The sequence below is a fragment of the Callithrix jacchus genome, chromosome 6 (assembly GCF_049354715.1).
Source record: "Callithrix jacchus isolate 240 chromosome 6, calJac240_pri, whole genome shotgun sequence".
NCBI classification, from domain to species: Eukaryota; Metazoa; Chordata; class Mammalia; order Primates; family Cebidae; genus Callithrix; species Callithrix jacchus.
The window spans coordinates 93425062-93446070 of record NC_133507.1 but is presented as its reverse complement, the minus strand read 5'-3'; the positions used below and the strand labels follow the sequence as shown (position 1 = coordinate 93446070).

General features: G+C 38.9%; 1 protein-coding gene across 5 annotated transcripts in view; it reads left to right on the top strand.

Annotated features, from left to right (window-relative positions):
* Positions 1-21009, top strand: part of THSD7B (thrombospondin type 1 domain containing 7B) — an 873835-nt gene that overhangs the window by 313781 nt on the left and 539045 nt on the right. For all 5 annotated transcript variants that reach the window (XM_008998957.6, XM_035305018.3, XM_054257669.2 and 2 more), the window contains exon 5: positions 17830-17999. In XM_008998957.6, the coding sequence (XP_008997205.4) occupies positions 17830-17999 (170 nt within the window). The remainder of the gene's footprint in view (positions 1-17829; positions 18000-21009) is intronic.

Here is a 21009-nt window from a genome sequence, read left to right as displayed (position 1 = left end):
TACACAAATCCATCCCTAACAGACTTCTGTCTGTTATCAAACTGGGCCCACTATGAGCCATTTATCAGTTTTTTTTTTTTTTTTAAATAAAAATCTCACTCTGTTGCCTAGGGTGGAGTGCAGTGGCATAATTATGGCTTACTTCGGCCTCCACCTCCTGGGATCAAGCAAGCCTCTCACCTCAGCCTCTCGAGTAGCTGGGTCTATAGGCAGAACTTCATATATATGTATACATATTCATACACACACACACACAGGAATGTTAACAGTAATGAAAGTATATATATATATGGAGAGAGAGAGAGAGAGAGAGAGAGAGAGAGAGAGAGAGAGAGAGAGAGATATGATGTTTCACTATGTTGCCCAGGCTGGTCTCAAACTCCTGGGCTTGAGCGATACTCCCATCTCAGCTTCTCAAAGTGCTGGGATTGCAGGCATGAGCCACCATGCCGTGCCTGGCCTACATTTTAACATCTTGATATTGGTTATATTTTGTGTGGCTCTATAGGCCTGGGTAAAGGCCTGCAGCATGTTTTCCTTTAGGTTGGCTCACAGTGGGCCCAGTTTGATAACAGATAGGAGTCTGGTAGGGATGGATTTATGGTATTGCCTGTTGAACAGCTGCCTTGAACTGTATCTATTAAATCTGTAGCTATTTAAGGTAGGCATTTTTCTTATAGTTTATTGTAACTTCTATGTCTAGAGAATCATTTCCTCAGAAAAAAATAAAAATAGAAAAAAATAGAGGTTTTTTTGATATAAATTAGTCATTTGGTGATGTGTGTAGGGTATAGGTTACCAACAGGTGCTGGTGGTGGGCTGCAGCCTGACTCTTCCTGAATCCTGACATGAGGTGTGCATCAGAAAGGCAGGTTTTTGTTGTCAGAACTCTTAGCCACTCACATCCCCACTTCTCAGTTGGAACCAGTGTTAATTGAATGCAGTTCTTTATGTACTTATTGTTCATTTTTCATTTAAATGACCCCTTAGATTTGTATCATTCCTTACCTCAAATGCAGAAGATGTAGATGCAGTACCTGCCTCTTTACCATGAACTCTCAGCCTCACAGAACCCTTCCTCATTGTGTTGTGTTGAGTCTTTCAAAACACGAATTTTGGAGTAAAACAGAAGCTTGAAAATGGCATAACTCTGAGATCTCTGTCCTTTTGAACATTGAAATATGCAGTTTAAAATTGTATCTCTATCACTTACTAGCAGTATGATCTTGGACAAGATATACAGCTTTTCCAAAACATTTCTCTTTTCAGTAGAATGTGTCTGATAATACTGCCTGTGTGGCAGGCTTGAATGGCTGAAGACCAGGCATGTGAGATGCCAGGCCCTTAACACATAGGAGGACTGCAAGAAGGATGATCACTATTGTTGCTATTTGCAGGTGTGTTTGTTTCCTTTAGAAAGAGAATATCTCTTTTCCTTAACATACAATAATAATTTCACGGGGTAGAAACATATTTCTTCTAGATAATTTGGAAATCTTATTTCCCTTTGGAGGTTTACTTCAGAAGACTTCTCAGTGGTATGCAGGCAGGAATAAAATCCGGGCTTCATGATGACCTTGACATTCGTTCCTCTATCCTTCATTCTTTTAATGGGATAGCTAATGTTCTCTTCCTGATAGTTTCGAAGGTTTTCTCATTTGCAGTCAACTCTTCATTTTCTTTGCTAATAACTATTACACTTCTATTAGAGTCAGAATGCTACCTTTCTGGTGATGCTCAGAATGTTGAACTACATCTACGTTTGTTAAGCAGTGCCTACCTTTTATCAAGTACCTACTGTTGGCCAATAATTAGAGCAGAGTTATAAATTAACTAGCTAAATATAAGTAACATTTAGAGTGACATAGAGTTTATCACCCAAATGGAAGATTTTTGAAAGTGAAAGGAGATGTAAATTGGCATTAAGATTCAAGCACAAATTCATTCAACTCTGAAGCCAGTATTCTTTCTATTATCCTTATGGAACACTAACATCAGCTGACATTATTTGTCTGAAATCTGGGCTTTGGCCTCTACCACAAGAAGGCATAAAGACTGTGTACTAACTTTTCTTTCTGATTTTATATCAGTAATTAAAATTCATTGTTAACAAGGGAAAGGAAAATGAAAATCTATTAGGGAACAAAAATTCTCATGTTTCCTTTCCCAGAACTCATGAGCAAGTCATGTGCATCAATCAAGTTAATTCACGTTTTTTTCTCCCCAGGTGGTAAATGCATGCTTTTGTGATTCTTAATAGTGTTTTAAAAATTCTTTTAGAATACTGTTTGACTTTTACCCTTCCACTATCTTTGCTACTGGAGATGTATATTAATTCAACAAATACAAATTAAGCCTTTGCTATATGCCAAGCACTATGTTAAGCATTTGAGATACCTCAGAGCACACAACAGACAAACTTTCCTCACCCACTGAAATGTAAATTTTAGTAAAGTACACCAAATAAACAATATAAAGTAAACTGTACATTTGGTGGAAGAGCTATGAAAAAAGTAAAACATTCAAGTAAGGTAAAGCTAGAGGCTTGGAATGCTGCAATGAGGGGTCGGCATAGGTGATGAAATTAAACAGTGTCCCTAGAGAAGCATCATTTGAACAAGCAGGGTTTGAGGAGAAGGGAAAATCAAAGGAAGGAGATAAATTAGCCACTCAGGAAATTAGGGGAAAAGTATTTCAAGAACAAGGTATACGTAGAAGTGGTATACCACTAAAGATAGTGGAGCCTCACTAGCCCGGCTCCACTGTCCAGCATTTCACACTAGACACTATGAGTGGCCATCCCTAAGGCATGACTCCATGAAGGGAATTGTAGCTAAGAGATCTTAGAGAAGCATTCCCTGGGGGCATCACACTACCAAGTAGTTGCTTTGGAGCAACTAATTTAACTTGAAAGGAGACAGAGACCAGTTCATGTTATGCTATCTTGTGAAATTTTAGAACTATATGAAGGTTAGCATTGTATAGCCTTAAGTTTGTTTCAAAGTTGTAGTTTTTGGCTGGGTGTGGTGGCTCATGCCTGTAATCCCAGCACTTTGGCAGACTAAGGCAGATGGATCACCTGAGGTCATGAGTTCAAGACCAGCTTGACCAACATGGTGAAACCCCATCTCACTAAAAATACAAAAGAATTTGCTGGGCGTGTTGGCGGGTGCCTGTAATTCCAGCTACTCAGGAGGCTGAGGAAGGAGAATCGCTTGAACCCGGGAGGCAGAGGTTGCAGTGAGCTGAGATCACGCCATTGTACTCCAGCCTGGGCAACAAAATGAAACTCTGTCTCAAAAAAAAATAAAAATAAAAAGGCAAAGTTGTAGTTTTTTGACTAAGACATATATAGACTCCAGGAAACCTCTTTCTCCAGTGTATTTGTAATTTTATGGACCTCCCAACCTCCGGCATATCATTAAACACTCCCAGTGGGGAATGGATGAGAGAGAGAGGATAAATGTGCTCATCGGTTGCTACCTTGGCTTTTGGTGTGTAGTTGTCCCCTGTTATTGGGCATCATGATCTTAGGTGTCATATTATTCGATGTCTCCCAAACATGATGAGGGAGGAATCGTTTAAGATACCTTGGCACTTGGGCACTTTGCTGTGTCCTGACTAACATCTAAAATATTATATCCTAGACCTCAACTAAGGTGAAGGCAAAAAGCATTCTAACTCTGCAGGATGAGGCCGCACCATTTAGTAGATGGGATAAAGAAAGACAAAGAGCATAGAGCTGTAATAGTGTAAATGATTCAGATCAGAGAGCTGAGACACAACCTGATTCTAGAAGAACTATGATTCAAGATCTCTTGTGCTTTAACAGAGAGCCCCATTCTGGAAAGACACTGTAACACACAAGAATATTGAAAAAAAAAATCAGCTGCAAACATCTTTCTTAGAAGCGACACCTCAGATGACCTACCAGCAACTCCTACCACCCCACGGGGAGGGAACAGTTTTTATACAAAAATGGCTATTCTGTCTCTTAAATGGTCATTTAGCATATGAAATCGAATGTAAGACAGCACTATTAAATGGTGACGGTGACCAATGCCAAGTAAAACTCTTAAGAGAATCTCAAGGCAGAAGCTGCACAGCTGAGAGTATTACATAGCTTGTGTGATATTACTACACAGAAAAGCCAATGTGTAAAATATCGTTCCAATACTCTGGTCTGGCACCGAATAGATGGGCTCTTTTATTTCATCCTGTTTGTTTCTGGTATGTATTAATTTTTCCTTATTGTGTGTAAACTAGAGATCCTTTAAAAGAAGTCTGTCTGTGCAAATTTATGCTGAGAGATCTATCTGGGCAGCCTGCACGCCACTTTGTTTTGCCTGTGAAACAAACCCCTGAGACCAGCCTGGTTTTCCCTAACATCTTTTTGAGGTACTGGACCTAATTTTAGATTTTCTAGACATAATTCATTTTTCCTTGAGAAAACTCTGGGTATTAGTTGATGGGTTTTTAGATGAACATTGAAGCCAGGGATAGCTCCAAGAAAAAGGACAGTAGGTGAAACTTGGCTTGGTCATTTGCTTCCTTTGCCTATTGAAACCGAGTGCTGTGTTGTGAAGGGATATTTGTTCAAAACCTGCTTTGGCCTTCACTGTGTTAATCACTGGAGAATTCATAAAACAGAAAACTTCCAGTCTGTGTTCACTTATTATTTGTCTTAAGAATCTTGTTTGTTGTACTCTTTCAAAACTATTAGGTTACTGCAAAAGTAGTTGCAGTTTTTGCCACTGAAAGTAATGGCAAAGCTGCAATTACTTTCTCAGCAACCTAACAGACTGCCCAGAACATGATAATTAAAAACATCCTATAGGAGTGTTTAGTAATGTTCCAACCCATCATCTCAGACATATGGATAGGACTATTTTGGTTGTTATTTTCCCTATCCTTAGAAAGAGTAGCACCTGGAAAAGTACCTGGCTCATGGTAAATGCTCACTAAACATTGAAGGAATAAATGAATGAAGACTAAAATGTGGGGCAGCTCCAGAACAGTATTATACACTCAACACTTTATTTCTTGCTTACGTTTATTATGTAGTAAGTGTGACAGACTCAAAGGTATTTTAAAATAAAGAACAGCTGAAATTGGCCTCATCAAGGTCAAAAGAGGACATCCACTCAGGACAAGGAAGAACCCAGGGAACTTGCCACAGTCCCACAATCCTGCTGATACTGTGTCCAGCGTTCCAGATAAAAAAATCTCTGTTGTCTTTGGTTATAAGAGTTACTTCAAAAAAGGTGAGGAATCAGAGTGTAATCTGAATTTGTCAAAGTTTTCTTTCTAGCACACACATCACCTGTTACATCTTCTAAATCTTCTCCCATTTTTTTTTTGTTGTTGTTGTGGTTTGTTTTGAGATGGAGCGTCACTCTTTCTCCCAGGCTGGAGTGGAGTGGCATGATCTCAGCCCACTGTAATCTCCACCTTCTAGGTTCAAGTGATTATCCCACCTCAGCCTCCCAAGTAGCTGGGATTACAGGCGTTTGCCACCACACCTGGCTAATTATTGTATTTTTGGTGGGGATGAGGTTTTGTCATGTTGTCATGACAGGCTGGTCTCAAACTCCTGACCTCAAGTGATCCACCTGCCTTGACCTCCCAACATCCTGAGATTATAGACATGAGCCACCATGCCTGGCTTCCCATTGATTTTCTATTACAGCATCTAACACTCTTAACATAGTAGGTATTTAATAAAGGATTGTCAAATAAATTAACAGATTCTCTAAGGAAGCTTTTCAAAAACTATTTAAATTAAGCAGCTTTTCTCTAGCAATTTAGAAGCAGAGCTAGCTGCAGGAGTTTTTTCTTTTTTTAATACCCCAGTCCCACCTGGAATGCCAGCAAGACAGAACTGTTCAATCCCCTAGAAAGGGGGCTGAAGCCAGATAGCCAAGTGGTCTAGCTCAGTGGATCCTACCCCCATGGAGCCCAGCAGGATAAGATCCACTGGCTTGAAATTCTTGCTGCCAGCACAGCAATCTGAAGTCAACCTGGGACACTTGAGCTTGGTGGGAGGGGAGGCATCTGGCATAACTGAGGCTTGAGTAAGCAGTTTTCCCTTCACAGTATAAACCAAGCTGCTGGGAAGTTCAAACTGGGCAGAGTCCACCTGTAGCCAGCAAAACTAGTATAGCCAGAATGCCTCTCTAGATTTCTCCTCTCTGGGCAGGGCATCTCTGAAAGAAAGGCAGCAGCCCCAGTCAAGGGCTTGTAGTTAAAACTCCCATCTCCCTGGGACAGAGTGCCTGGGAGAAGGCACAGCTGTGGGCACAGCTTCAGCAGACTTAAACATTCCTGCCTGCTGACTCTGAAGAGAGAAGCCTACCTCCCAGCACAGCGCTCAAGCTCTGCTAAGGGATAGACTGCCTCCTCAAGTGGGTCCCTGAACACCATGCCTCCTGACTTGGAGATATTTCCCAGCAGGGATTGACAGACACCTCATATAGGAGAGATCCAGCAGCATCTGGTGGGTGCCCTTCTTGGATGAAGCTTCCAGAGGAAGGCACAGGCAACAATCTTTGCTGTTCTGCAGCCTCCGCTGGTGATACAGGCAAACAGGGTCTGGAGTGGATCTCCAGCAAACTTCAGCAGACCTGCAGCAGAGTGGCCTGTTAGAAGGAAAGTGAACAAACAGGCAGGAATAACACCAACAAAAAAGTCCACACAAGAACCCCATCAGAAGGTCACTAACATCAAAGACCAAAGGTAGATAAATCCACGAAGATGAGGAAAAACGAGCACAAAAAGTCCAAAAATTCCAAAACACAGAATGCTGCTTCTACTCCAACAGTTCACAACTCCTTGCCAGCAAGGGAAGGGAACAAAACTGGACAGAGAGGAGGCTTCAGAAGTTGGGTAATAACAAACTCCTCTGAGCTACTGGAGGATGGTCTAACTCAATGTAAGGAAGCTAAGAACCTTAAAAAAATGTTACAGAAATTGCTAACTATAATAACCAGTTTAGAGAAGAATATACATAGCCTGATGGAGCTGAAAAACACAGTACAAGAACTTCATGAAGCATATATAAGTATCAATAGGCGAATTGACCAAGCAGAAGAAAGGCTGTTAGAGATTGAAGATCAACTTCATGAAATAAAGTGTTAAGACAAGATTAGAGAAAAAAGGAACAAAAAGGGACAAACAAAGCCTTCAGGAAATATGGAACTATGTGAAAAGACCAAATCTATGTTTGATTGATGTATCTGAAAGCAGCATGGAGAATGAACTAAGTTGAAAAACACTCTTCAGAATATTATCAAGAACTTCCCTAACATAGCAAGACAGCCCAACATTCACATTTGGAAAATACAGAGAATACCACAAAGATGCTCCTCGAGAAGAACAACCCCAGATACATAATTGTCAGGTTCACTGAGATTGAAATGAAGGAAAACACATTAAGGACAGCCAGAGAGAAAGGTCAGGTTACTATAAAGGAAAGCGTATCAGACTAACAGTGAGTTTCTCTTCAGAAACCCTACAAGCCAGAAGAGAGTGGGGGCCAATATTCAACATTCTTAAAGAAAAGAATTTTCAATCCAGAATTTCATATCCAGCCAAACTAAGCTTCATAAGTGAAGGAGAAATAAAATCCTTTACAGACAAGCAAATGCTGAGAAATTTTGTCACCACCAGGCCTGCCTTACAAGAGCTCCTGAAGGAAGCACTAAATATGGAAAGGAAAAACCAGTACAAGCCACTGAAAAAATGTACCAAATGGAAAAGACCATCAACACTATGAAGAAACTGCATCAACTAATGGGCAAAATAACCAGCTAGCACCATAATGACAGGATCAGATTCATAGATAACAATATTAACCTTAAATGTAAAAGGGCTAAATGCCCCAATTAAAGGACACAGATTGGCAAATTGGATAAAGAGTCAGGACCCATCAGTGTGCTATGTTCAGGAGACCTATCTCATGTGCAAAGACACACGTAAGCTCAAAATAAAGGAATGGAGGAAGACTTATCAAGCAAATGGAAACCAACAAAAAAGCAGGGGTTGCAATCCTAGTCTCTAGTAAAACAGACTTTAAACCAACAAAGATCAAAAAGGACAAAGAAAGGCATTACATAATGGTAAAGGGATCAATGCAACAAAATGAGCTAACTATCCTAAATATATGTGCACCCAAATACAAAAGCAGTGAGATTCATAAAACAAGTATTTAGGGACCTACAAAAAGATCTAGACTCCCACACAATAATAGTGAGAGACTTTAACAACCTATTGAAAATATTAGATCAGTGAGATATAAAATTAAGAAGCATATTCAGGAGTTGAACTCAGCTCTGGACCAAGCAGACCTAATAGACATCTGCAGAACTCTCTACCCCAAACCAGCAGAATATATATTCTAATACAAAACCTGGCAGAGACACAACAAAAAAAGAAAATTTCTGTCCAATATCTGTGATGAACATTGATCTGAAAATACTCAGTGAAATACTGGCAAATGGAATCCAGCCAGGCATCAAAAAGTTTATTCACCACAATCAAGTCAGCTTCATCCCTGGAGTGCAAGGCTGGTTCAATATACACAAATCAACAAACATAATCCTTCACATAAATAGAACAAATAACAAAACCACATGATAATCTCAATAGATGCAGAAAGGGCTTTGATAAAATTCAACACCCCTTCATGCTACAAACTCTCAATAAACTAGATATTGATGAAATGTATCTCAAAATAGTAAGAGCTATTTGTGACAAACCCACAAATAGCAGTACAAATCCAGTACACAGCCAATTGTGTACTGAATGGGAAAAGCTAGAAGCATTCCCTTTGAAAACTGATACAAGACAAGGATGCCCTCTCTCATCACTCTTATTTAACATGGTATTGGAAGTTCTGGCCAGGGCCATCAGGCAAGAGAAAGAAATAAAGGATATTCAACTAGGAAGAGAGGAAGTCAAATTGTCTCTCTTTGCAGATGACATGATTGTATATTTAGAAAACCCCATTGTCTCGGCCCAAAATCTCCTTAAGCTGATTAGCAACTTCAGTGAATCTCAGGATACAAAATCCTTGTGCAAAAATGACAAGCATTCCTATATATCAATAATAGAGAACCAAATCATGTATGAGCTGACATTCACGATTGCTACAAAGATAATAAAATACCTAGGAATATAACTAACAAGGGTTGTGAAGGACCTCTTCAGGGAGAACTACAAACCACTGCTCAAGGAAATAAAAGAGGACACAAACAAATGTAAAAACATTCCATGCTCATGGATAGAAAGAATCGCTATTGTAAAAATGGTCATACTTCCCAAAGTAATTTATAAATTCAGTGTTATACCCATCAAGCTACCATTGACTTTCTTCACAGAATTAGAAAAAAAAACTACTTTAAATTTCATATGGAACCAAAAAAGATCCCGTACAGGTGAGAATCCTAAGCAAAAAGAACAAAGCTGGAGGCATTGTGCTACCTGACTTCAAACTATACTACAAGGCTACAACCCTATCAAAAAAGTTGGCAAAGGATATGAACAGACACTTCTCAAAAGAAGACATTTATGCAGCCAGCAAACATATGAAAAGAAGCTCATCATCACTGGTCATTAGAAAAATGCAAATCAAAACCACAATGAGATACCATCTCATGTCAGAATGGTGATCATTAAAAAGTCAAAAAAACAGATGCTGGAGAGCATGTGGAAAAATAGGAAGACTTTTACACTTTTGGTGGGAGTGTAAATTAATTCAACAATTGTGGAAGACAGTTTGGCGATTCCTCAAGGATCTAGAAGTAGAAATACTGCTTGACTCAGCAATCCCATTACTGAGTATATACCCAAAGAATTATAAATCATTCTCCTATGAAGACATATGCACATGTATGTGTCTTCACAATAGCAAAGACTTGGAACCAACCCAAATGCTCATTAGTGATAGGTTGGATAAAGAAAATGCAGCATATTTACACCATGGACTACTATGCAGCTGTAAAAAGGATGAGTTCATGGCCTTTACAGGACATGGATGAAGCTGGAAACCATCATTCTCTGCAAACTAACACAGGAACAGAAAACCTAATATCACATGTTCTCACCCATAAGTGGGTGTTGAACAATGAGAACACATGGATACAGGGAGGGGAACATCACACACCAGGGTCTGTCAGTGGGTGGGGTGCTATGGGAGGGATAGCATTAGGAGAAATACCTAATGTAGATGACAGGTTGATGGATACAGCAAACCACCGTGGCACATATATACCTATGTAACAAACCTGCATGTTCTGCACATGTATCCCAGAACTTAAAGTATATATTTAAAAAAAAAAAAAAGGAGTAGAGGAGTGCTGACCTGAAGCCTCCAGATAATCTGTTTTAGAAAAGAAACAATGGTTTTCAAACAATCTGGAATTGCTTCAATAGGAGACTCTGGCCTTTCTATTAGTTTTGTCTGTTAGTGAGGTATTGTTTCACGAGTCTCCACTGTGCCACTTTAAGATCTCCTGGATCGAAGATTTGCTCCCCAGTTAGTGTAAGAAAGTTAACATACTGCTAAGTGCTGTGTATGGTGATAGAAGTCTATTAATAATACATGTGTGTAGTTTGGCCGGCAAAGTCATCTGCTGAAGAGCAAAGAGCTTTGCACTTCAGAGTAGCTTTCCATAATCAATAGTCCCACTTTATCCAATAAAAAATTACTAGAGCATAAAATGTATAAAGCTTGATCAGTTCCCTTTATTTTGCTCTTCTGTTCAGCAAAAAACGACAAGTTAATTCTTTTCTAAATGCATTGACGGCTTTAAAAGGACAACAGACGTTGTCATAAATTAGTCATGCTGCTGTACACTGATTTTTAATATATACGTGCATTTAATCTGAATACCTTGCATTAGGGTTTCAATTCTAAGAATGTTTGCAAATCTATATGTGCTCAGTCAAAACATGACCATTAACTAATGCAATTATTCTTTCAATCTGTCATCATTAAATCACTTAAAATTCTATTTTGTGTTGTTCTGCTTTAAATCTAAGCCTTTAGAATAATAAGAAAAGAAACTGACATTTTTAAGCAATTTCAAGCCTTTATGAAAGTGATAAAGCTGAGATTTCAAAGGACAGTGGTTGCTGTAAAGCTGTGATGGTGCTGATTCTATTTTAAGAATGTTACTTAAATGTGCCTGCTTTTCTAATTTTGGCTTTGCTAATTTAGGATGCCCCTGTCTATTGCTTCACAGCAATAAATTCCTTCTTCCTTTTGTCCCCCTTTCCTCCCTCAATTTAGGGAATATTTTAATTATGGGATTCCTTAGGTGGGACAACATCACTCACAGGAATTTAAGCTAACTACTTGAGTTTTTTAATTCAAAGGCCCAGGCTCAGCTTTCCTAATCCAAAGTCTATGTCCTGTATCTCTTTATGAGGACGTGTATTTCCAGTTACAGAAGATTCTTTTTCCTTTTTTATTAATTTTGATTTGTCATTTTAAGCTGCATCTACCTCTTGAGAATAACATATTAAATCTTATCTGTTTCTACTCATGCAGATACACTCGTGAACCATTTCCTGAATAGACATAAATTATAGACTAAATACAAAGAAATCGGTCGATGAGTATAAGACATGGGGAAAAAGGTTCAGTAGACCGATGCTAGGAGGTCAATGAAGAAAAATGAAATTTCACAGTTATAATACATAGTACCTTTAATATTTCGGATTTTGTTCCCTTTCCTGAGCTGTCTTGCCTAAGAATTCAGTACCAGGAAATTTGCTGCTAATACGTGGATCAAAAACAAATTTGGAATCATCCATTGCTCCTCTCTCTTTCATTCCAGGTCTAATCCATTAGAAGGTTGTCCCCACCTTCAGAATATATTCCGAATCTGATCTCTTTGCACTACATTCATTATGACTGCAGCAGCAGAAGCCACCATCCTTTCTCCTAGACTGGCAAAGACCTCCAAATGTATCATTTCTTCCACCTCCCTGGCTCCCACAGCCTATTCTTACTTCAACAGCTAAGTGATCCTTAAAAAATGTAAATTACATCATCATGTTCCCATTCTTCCCAAAATTGTCCAACGATTTTCCAGCATATTTGGAATAACATTCACAGTCTATCCTCTGGCTCCGTGATCACCAAGCTTTTCTATACCAGGGACCAGTTTTGTGGAAGATAATTTTTCCACGGAGTGGGGCAGGGGGATGGTGTCAGGATGATTCAAGTGCATTACATTTATTTATTTTGCACATTATTTCTATTATTATCAAATTATAATGTATAATGAAATAATTACACAACTTACCATAATGTAGAATCAGTAGGAGCCGTGAGCTTATTTTCTTGCAATGAAACAGTACCATTTTGGGGAGGTGATGGGAGACAGTGATGGATCATCAGGCACTAGATTCTCATAAGGAGTACATAGCCTAGATCCCTCTCTTGTGCAGTTCACAATAGAGCTCACACTTCTATGAGAATCTAATGCTACTGCTGATCTAATAGGAGGCGGAGCTCAGGTGGCAGTGTGAGTGATGGGGAGCAGCTGTAAAAACAGATGAAGCTTCACTTGCTCACCTGCTGCTCACCTGCTGTGAGGCTTAGTTCCTAACAGGCCACTGACCAGTACTGATCTGTGGCTCAGGTGTTAGGGACCCCTGCTCTGGCCTACAAGGTTCTTCATACTGTGGCTCTTGACTACTCTTATGGTCCTATCTCTGCTATTCTCTCCTTGCCGCACCTGTCTTAACCATAGTGACTTATGCTGTTTCTAGAAAGTGCTGTGCACTCTGCCTCCTTTGGACAGGCTGCTCTTTTCTCTGCCTAGAACACCACTTGTCCACCTATCCTTATTCAGGATTCTGAGGATTTCCCTCATCATGGCACAGAAATATCTCTCCTCATCCATCTCTCTCTCTCCCCACCCAGTAACTGGTGCCATGCCATATATTGATGCATTTACAGCTGTCTATCCCACCAGAAGATAATCTTCCCAAGGTCAGGGGCTCTCTCACTGCTGTGTCTCAATTGTCCTCGGTGCTTAGCTGTGGCTTAACAATTACTTGTCGAAAGAAGAGATAAGTGAATGCAGGGATGAGTAAGTGATTCACTTACTGTTTGGACAGGCCTATTTTTCTAGTCAAGCCTGCTTTTTAGCACTTTTCAAGCTTCAGTCTACCATACATATCTTTATCCTAACTAATATGTTCTTGTAGGAGTTATTCTTCCTGTGAATCCAGTATTTGCATTATTAGCCTTCCCATTCTCTCCCAGAGATTTGGGGTTCCAAGTGGCTGACAGTGTGCTTGCTCACTTAAAGTAGGGACATCAGAATTGTTTTTACATAAATGGAGGGCAGTTTTACCTAACATTAAGAAGGACCAGGAAGCAATGTGCAGAATTTGATTTTCAGGACTTGAAAAGACATTCTCCTTCAAAAAGTTGTCTTCTGCACCTTATAGTGGAAATTTGAATTTACACAATTAGAGATTCCTTTACTTATGTTTTATTTCTCTTTTAACTTGCTATTACAGCCATGCATTCCATAACATTTCTGTCAATGATGGGCCAGTGACTACATATACAATGGTCCCATAAGAATATAATACTTTATTTTTATTGTACCTTGTTTACATTTAGACATGTTTAGATACATCAATACTTGCCATCGTGTTATAGTTGCCCACAGTATTTAGTAAATTGACATACTGTACAGGTTTGTACATATAGTCTAGGTATGTGGTATGCTACACCATCTAGGTTTATGTAAGTGCACTCTATGATGTTTGCAAAAGGATGAAATTACCCAATGACACATTTCTTTTTTTTTTTTTTTTTTGAGACAGAGTTTCGCTCTTGTTACCCAGGCTGGAGTGCAATGGCGCAATCTCGGCTCACCGCAACCTCCGCCTCCTGGGTTCAGGCAATTCTCCTGCCTCAGCCTCCTGAGTAGCTGGGATTACAAGCACGCGCCACCATGCCCAGCTAATTTTTTGTATTTTAGTAGAGATGGGGTTTCACCATGTTGACCAGGATGGTCTCGATCTCTCGACCTCGTGATCCACCCGCCTCGGCCTCCCAAAGTGCTGGGATTACAGGCTTGAGCCACCGCGCCCGGCCCCACATTTCTTATATCTCTGTCATCAAGTGAGACATGTCTATCTCCTGAAAGTGCTAAAATTCATCCCTAGGTGACCACAGTGCTCTAATTTTGAAATGATGGATTATAACACATTCTCAGACTGTACTTGTATATTTGAGATTGGGAGGAAAGTTATTTTGGCAGTGTGAAATATTGTTGGTCAGCAGATTATATTTTGTTTCTGTCTGGAACACACTTCTTCAGACCAAGATCAACATTGACTTGTTCTTGTAGTGGCTACACAGGTACCTACCTACTGTCTACTGAAATTACATTCTGTACTACTTGATTGAGCTTTCTGGACTACCTGATTGAGTACATGGGTTTGCCATTTACCATTTTAATCTACCAGAGTGTCATTTTATTATGAAGATATACTTTAGAATCAGACAAACCTTGCTTTGAACTCTGCTTTCACTCATGTGACCTTGAAAGAGTTACTTACTCTTTATGCCAATTCTTTCATCTGTAAAAGGGGAAATAATCTTTTCTTTATAGGCTTGTTGGGAGGATTAAATGAAGTAATGCTCCTAAATACATTAGGGCAGTGCCTGGAATAGAGTAAGCCAGCAGAAAATACTGACTGTTATTTGTGCTACTGGGAGGATCAGCCCTGATACCCTAGTAGTCCAAACAAATTAATGCCTCGTTTATTCTGTTTAGCCGGACACTTCGAAAAAAGCAGATCCACACACTCACATTAGTAAGGGGCTACGGGAACTGACATTTCTTTCATTCCATGGCCATTTACTCTACTTGAGGCATTTCCACAGCCAATTTCGAAGAGCTGACTCAGAAGAGGTAGAACTCTGGCCTTTGCAACTCCCCACATTCCCTTTTAACCAGAAGGGTCAAATGAGGCTGCTTTGAAAGGCATCAGCATTGGGAGACAAGGGGTTGAAAAGGTCTGGTCTTTGACATGGGCTTAGCCATTAAAGAAAGTGTCCCAGGCATCAAAAAGCTGAGTTTTCTGGAGGCTGGAGGACTATCGCCGTAACAACTTTTAAAGGAGAAAGGGAGTAACGTTTAGCTGAGTGGGCTCCTTTGATTTGTTATTCTGTCAGATCCTAGCGACACTTTCTCTGGTTGGAGCAGCTCAGGATGTTCGGTTTTCATGGCTGCCGGGGTGATTTGTGACTAAACGTAGATAGGGCTTTAGAAAAAAATAAGAAAATAGGGTTGAGCAAAGACTATGAAAAGACCCATATTTTTTAAAAAAGGAATATAGAAGTCATTTATTGGTGTGGTTTTTCCTCTCCTTCTTGCTAGGTTGTTACTTTCTCTGAGGTGGTAAAAAAATAACAATAGTGATAAATATCTTCTCTAAAGGATTTATTATTTACCAATGAATGGAAGTTGGGCCTTTTTGGTTAATGAGCTACCAACAAAGTTTTTGTTACTTTACATACAAGTATAGTCATGAAACTCTTTTTTTCATTTTTCTTCATAATAACTTTCAAAATTTCCCCATTGCTAATTCTTGTAGGGTCATGATAAATTAATTGCAAAAGCAATTTATACAGAATGGCCCATTTTTTTCAAAGAAGCAAACAAATTACTATAGACTTTATGTTTCTCTTATGCTCTTTGCTGAACTGTGGTTGCTGGAACTTAGACCATGGCAACTGCGGATCTTTAATACTAAGACTTTTAATGAAATCCTCATAAATGAAATATTAATGTACGTGTGTGTATGTGTGTGTGTGTGTGCACGTGTGCAACATCAGCAATGGGCAAAAGGTGCATGTAGAAATGTAGATGGACATAAGAAGAAAGGAATGGACACTTATTGAACATTTAATATATGTCAGGCTCAATGATTGGTATTATTATCTCCATTGTACAGGTGGGGAAACAAAATTGGGCCCAAGTTACTAACTACAAACTGGTGAGGTTCTGATCCAAACTGGACTCCAAAGCATACTTGCCATCTGTACCACACTACCCTCTTTTTGCCTGTCTTTTTTTGCTAACTATATTATGGAAGTCTCTGAATCAGTGGCTGTATCTAGCCCTTTTGTTCATGGCCAGAAAGCTCTTTTTTTAGGGAACCTTTGGAAGAAGGGGATTTGAAATGAGACCGTGGTAATCATCCACCCCAACATTTTCCTACCCCGTTTTATTTTGCCCTGGATAAAAGATCTGTCTGTGCCCTGAAACTGGAAATCTGAGAAACAAGCCTTCTGGTGAGGTGACCGTGAAGAATAGGGCAAGGACGGACTCTCTGTGAGAAGAAAGGGTTTTGGAGCCCTGGCTCTGGAAAAGAGCTATTCCATTTCTCATGCCCAGGAATTAGGAATATATTGTTGCTTATATTCACCTGGCATAAGAAGCGCCTGAACTCTGCACTCCAAATTCTTGTTTAGAGTGCCTGAGTAACTAATTTATAAGCCTAGGGGGAAAAAAGTGAAAATTAAGTAGTGAGGCTGAGAGAGAAAAACTCGTGTTACAACAAATCGCAGAGGACTGTCCAAATCCTTTTTCTATGATGGGCTTTTCACAAGACTAATGATTCTCATCTGATTCTTAGCTTTCAGGCTTTTTAGAATGATGATATTCATTGTGAGGGATTTGTCACTATGAGATTTCTTGGAGATTTGCTTTCTTATTTTGACATCTGTTACTTGATTTCAATTTTACTCTAGTTTTTGTAAGGCCAGGATCTTTGTGACAATATGATTACTTTTATGGCTGGTTTTCCCCATTTTTCTTTTAAACCATCACAAAGCTGATAAATTTTTCTTTAAATATGAAATGAGACAGCAGATATGTGAATGTTTATTAGGCTTTGTTTATTGTTCCAGAATTTAATGAGTCTCTCAAGTGTTTTTATGGATGCTGCAAGGTTATATTAATGCTGTGGGCTTAAATAATGCTGTAATAATCCACAAAAGGAAATTCTGTCTGAAATAATTCTCCACATATGAATGTAGTAGTGTGGTAGTTGTTTTGTTTTCTGTACATCGTATACAAACTCCATTGTGTTTTCTCCCTTATTTGTGTGTGTGTGTGTATTCAAGTATTTGTTAACCAGTTGTAAACTAGGGAGACATATTCCTATATCAGTTTATATAACACATGGCAGTGTATGTAAAAAAGTATTAGTTAAATTAGTGGCGCAATATTAACTCATTTTTAATACATATACTTTTATGCAAATAACAAAAAGTCAAATGGGTAAAGAGTTTCATATATCAAGAAGATAGAAAAGTTGGAGATATCTCTATGTAAAAAATATACTTACAGCTTCACACACTCACACACTGTCATATTAATTAAGAAAGAAACGCCAAGTTTCACACAAAGTCATCTGTAAGTCTGTGAAGTGATACCCCATGACAAGTTCAACTATCAAGAGTTAGGCTCATTTGGTTTCCAGCTCCTCTCTCTATTCCCTCACTCTCTTCCAGCTTCAAGGCTGAGACATGCTCAGTGTTTATTCATGTCACCTTCCTTTAGTCCAGTCATCCTGTGCTATTATCATGATGGACTGCTGGATTTTTTTTTTCTAGGAAATAAAAGGGACTTAGTAATTCGAAGCTAGCATACCTCTTGATCCACAGGCAAATATTTGGTCCTAGAAAGACAGATTATGCCTCTTGATGTCATGACTTAAGTTTTCCTTAGAGTTGTATATTTTTCTTACTTCTTCTTCTTCTTTTAAATAAACCAAACCAAACAGGTATTCCTGGAGAACCTCTGGATGGAAAGAATGCCAAGTCTCTCTCCTCCTCGAGCAGCAGGATCCCCACTGGCATGCGACAGGACCTGTGTGTGGCGGTGGGATCCAGACCCGGGAGGTGTACTGTGCCCAGAGCATACCAGCAGCTGCCGCACTGAGGGCCAAGGAAGGTAGGCAGCCAGTTCTGGGGCAGATGGTACACTGCTGGTTGGAAGGAAAATCTTTCCAACTCTCCTAGTATTCTTCTTGAAGTAACTGACACATAGCATTCACAAATTTAATATTTATTTTGTTGACCATTTATAAACCACCCCTAAGTTCTTTTACTTGTAACAGTTGGGATAGTTGAAAATAGCAGCAAAAATAATATATGACTCCAAAGGGCCACTGTGAAAATTAAACGAGACAATGCAGCTAGCGTGTGTAGTGCAGATGAATGCGACAAGCTAAGGATCTGGTATACCAGGAATGAGTCAGTAAGGAATGAATAGCATTTTTAAAAAATTTTTTGCTCAAAGGATTTTTTTATGTAGGTGAATTTATAAGTGTGGGAATTTCTACAAACATATCTTTTTCAAATGTCAAGGATCCAGTGTTTTGTCACCAAATTTTATTTTTTCTGAAGAAACAGAAGGAGGAGGAGGAGAAGAGAAAACAGTAGCTTCCTCTATAGTAAGCTCTCTAATTGGTGTGTGTAACACAGCAATAGTGCATTTGTTTCAGAGTGCAGATAATGATAATATTTAGAGACTGGGAAACTCGCTCAGATTTATGTAAGTCAATCGCTTGAGAAGTCATGAGTAGACAATGATGCTTCCATTCTAGAAGAATTTGTGGCCTGTTCTAACCACATTGGAGAACACAAACAGTACCCCCTGCAGACGTGGTGAAGGTGGGACTGTTTCCTTGGGCTTGCCAGGTACGAGGACACATTTCCACTGTGGACTTTGGTTAGGAAGGCAAGATACAAATGTTCTTGCTATGGTAATGCATCCCTTTACTTCTGTAAAGCTTGTCACGCTGGATGTCTTTGTTTTCTGGCGACAGAGCTTTGCAGAGTTCACAGGCATCTGCAACCATAGCCTCAGATAAGGTACCTTATGGGATGGTTCTTAGAGACTGCATAGTGTTTTGCTTCAACAACTGGTGCTAAAAGGGCACAGTGAGAGGGCTACAGCTATTTTTCAAAATAATGGTTGAAGTTCTTCTCTAATTTCACTTTGCAAAATTACAACTTAAACACTTTCTATTTCAGGACAAAACATGGCTATAGTTATTCCTCTGAATTTGTAGGAACAGAATTTAGATTAAAAAGCTCCAGGTTATTTTTTGAAACCTTGGTGATCTTTCTATTCCAGCTCCTCTCTTCTTTTCTTTGACTACCATCTACTGTTCTGGAGTCTTCAGGGGTAAACATATCAATAAAACTGGTACAGAATTGATGCAATATGAACTACCTGTTTTTCAGCCTCAACTGGTAACCTGCTATTGACATTTTCATCTTTCTAAAGTTTATTTCGTAAAAATAGCTTTTCTCATGGATCACCTATTTCTAAAGTTTCTTCAGGCTTAGTCTTTCTAGGTTTTTAAATGAAACTTACTGGGAGGAAGATTATAATTAGGAAGAAAGTGGAAGTCTGGTGTTCTAGAATTGGGAATTAGATGCTTACATAGTGGGTGGGGGGGGCAAGTGGAATAGAGAAGGGGTGTTAATTGCAGAGTAAGCAGCCTTTCAAGCCCTTGTAAAATCTGCTCCAAGCATCTAAAGAGGAGGAAAATGTCTTAGGCCAAAGCACACTTGGAAATTAATATCTGGGTTCACAGGAAAACAGAAAGTACTTAGAAAGCCATAAGTCTGATGGCTCAGTTCTCAGGGGGAGAGACTAGATGTGGGACCTGGATGTAAATATATAGATGTGTAACATGACCATTTACACCTATACAGAGCCGAATACAATAAGTAGAACTATGGTGGATAACACAGCACAGCTGCCATAATGGCATCGTATAGCTTACTATTTATCTTAGCAGTTATCAAAGGTTTTATTTTGCTCTTGTGTGGAAGTAAACCAGTGGGATTGTTCCCCCATTACTATCCTTTCTTATAAATGCTTTGACTTCTTACCGTTTATCATTTATAGATATACCGTGACAAATCTGGAATGAGAATTTCTTCTTGGCCCGCATTAAACACAAGGGAACAATTGAATTTTTATTGTTAAAAACCTGTGAGTATTTGTCCAGTGAAGTAAGAAGAATATAAATATTTTTAATACAAATATTTTTAATGTAATAATAAAGGCCGAAATTGGAAATATTTTTAGCACTTCAGTTTCTATGAACATCTAATTATTAACACTATTATTCTTATTATGTTAGATATTAATACTTTGGAGGGAGAACACATTTTATTAGCATTGACTTTGGAAATTTGTCAGTCACTATTGACATCTCAACAAAGCTAATTTTCCCCTAGACCCAAGTATACTCTTTCTGTATTCACTCTGGGGTAGATTGCTTGACTTTTCTTCCCTGCAAAACCTCATCATCCGCTGTGATTTAGCTACTCTGATTCTAAGAACCTGATCTTAGAGAAATTCAAAATCTTGGGGGGAAAAACAATTTCCATTGATCATGTAATAGAATGCAATATAACTCCTAGATGCCATAATAATAATAATGGTAATTTTAAAAAATGCTAACCCCCTCCCAAGAGTCTCCAAATATCGTGGCCTAGGCTGGATGCTGAAGCTAAGTCCTGATATTGATATGGCTCTGTTGATGACTTATTTTTGGCTATGTCTCATTCCTCACTGAAGTTCAATGCATGGTGTTTGCAGGACAGTGTAGTAACAGCCATGGCATATTTAGCTGATACCGTTGTTCAGCCTTTGTGTGGTGTTTTAAATGCAACCATAATAGTGCTGTAACAATCAATGTAAGTATTACCAGTAATATTAGCCAAGCCAATAGAATTGGGAATGAAAACGTAGAGGACTATTTATGATTTTGCTTAACATTTGTTGTTTTAAAGAGAATAGTGTTTCTCTTTTATAAATAAGAAGCAGCAGCAAAATTGATGCTTAGCTATAGAATAAAAGCTTGAATTTGGCAAGACCTCTTTCTTCTCACCTTTTCTCAAATTAAATTAAAGCCATTCAGTTTGCATTCAATAATCAT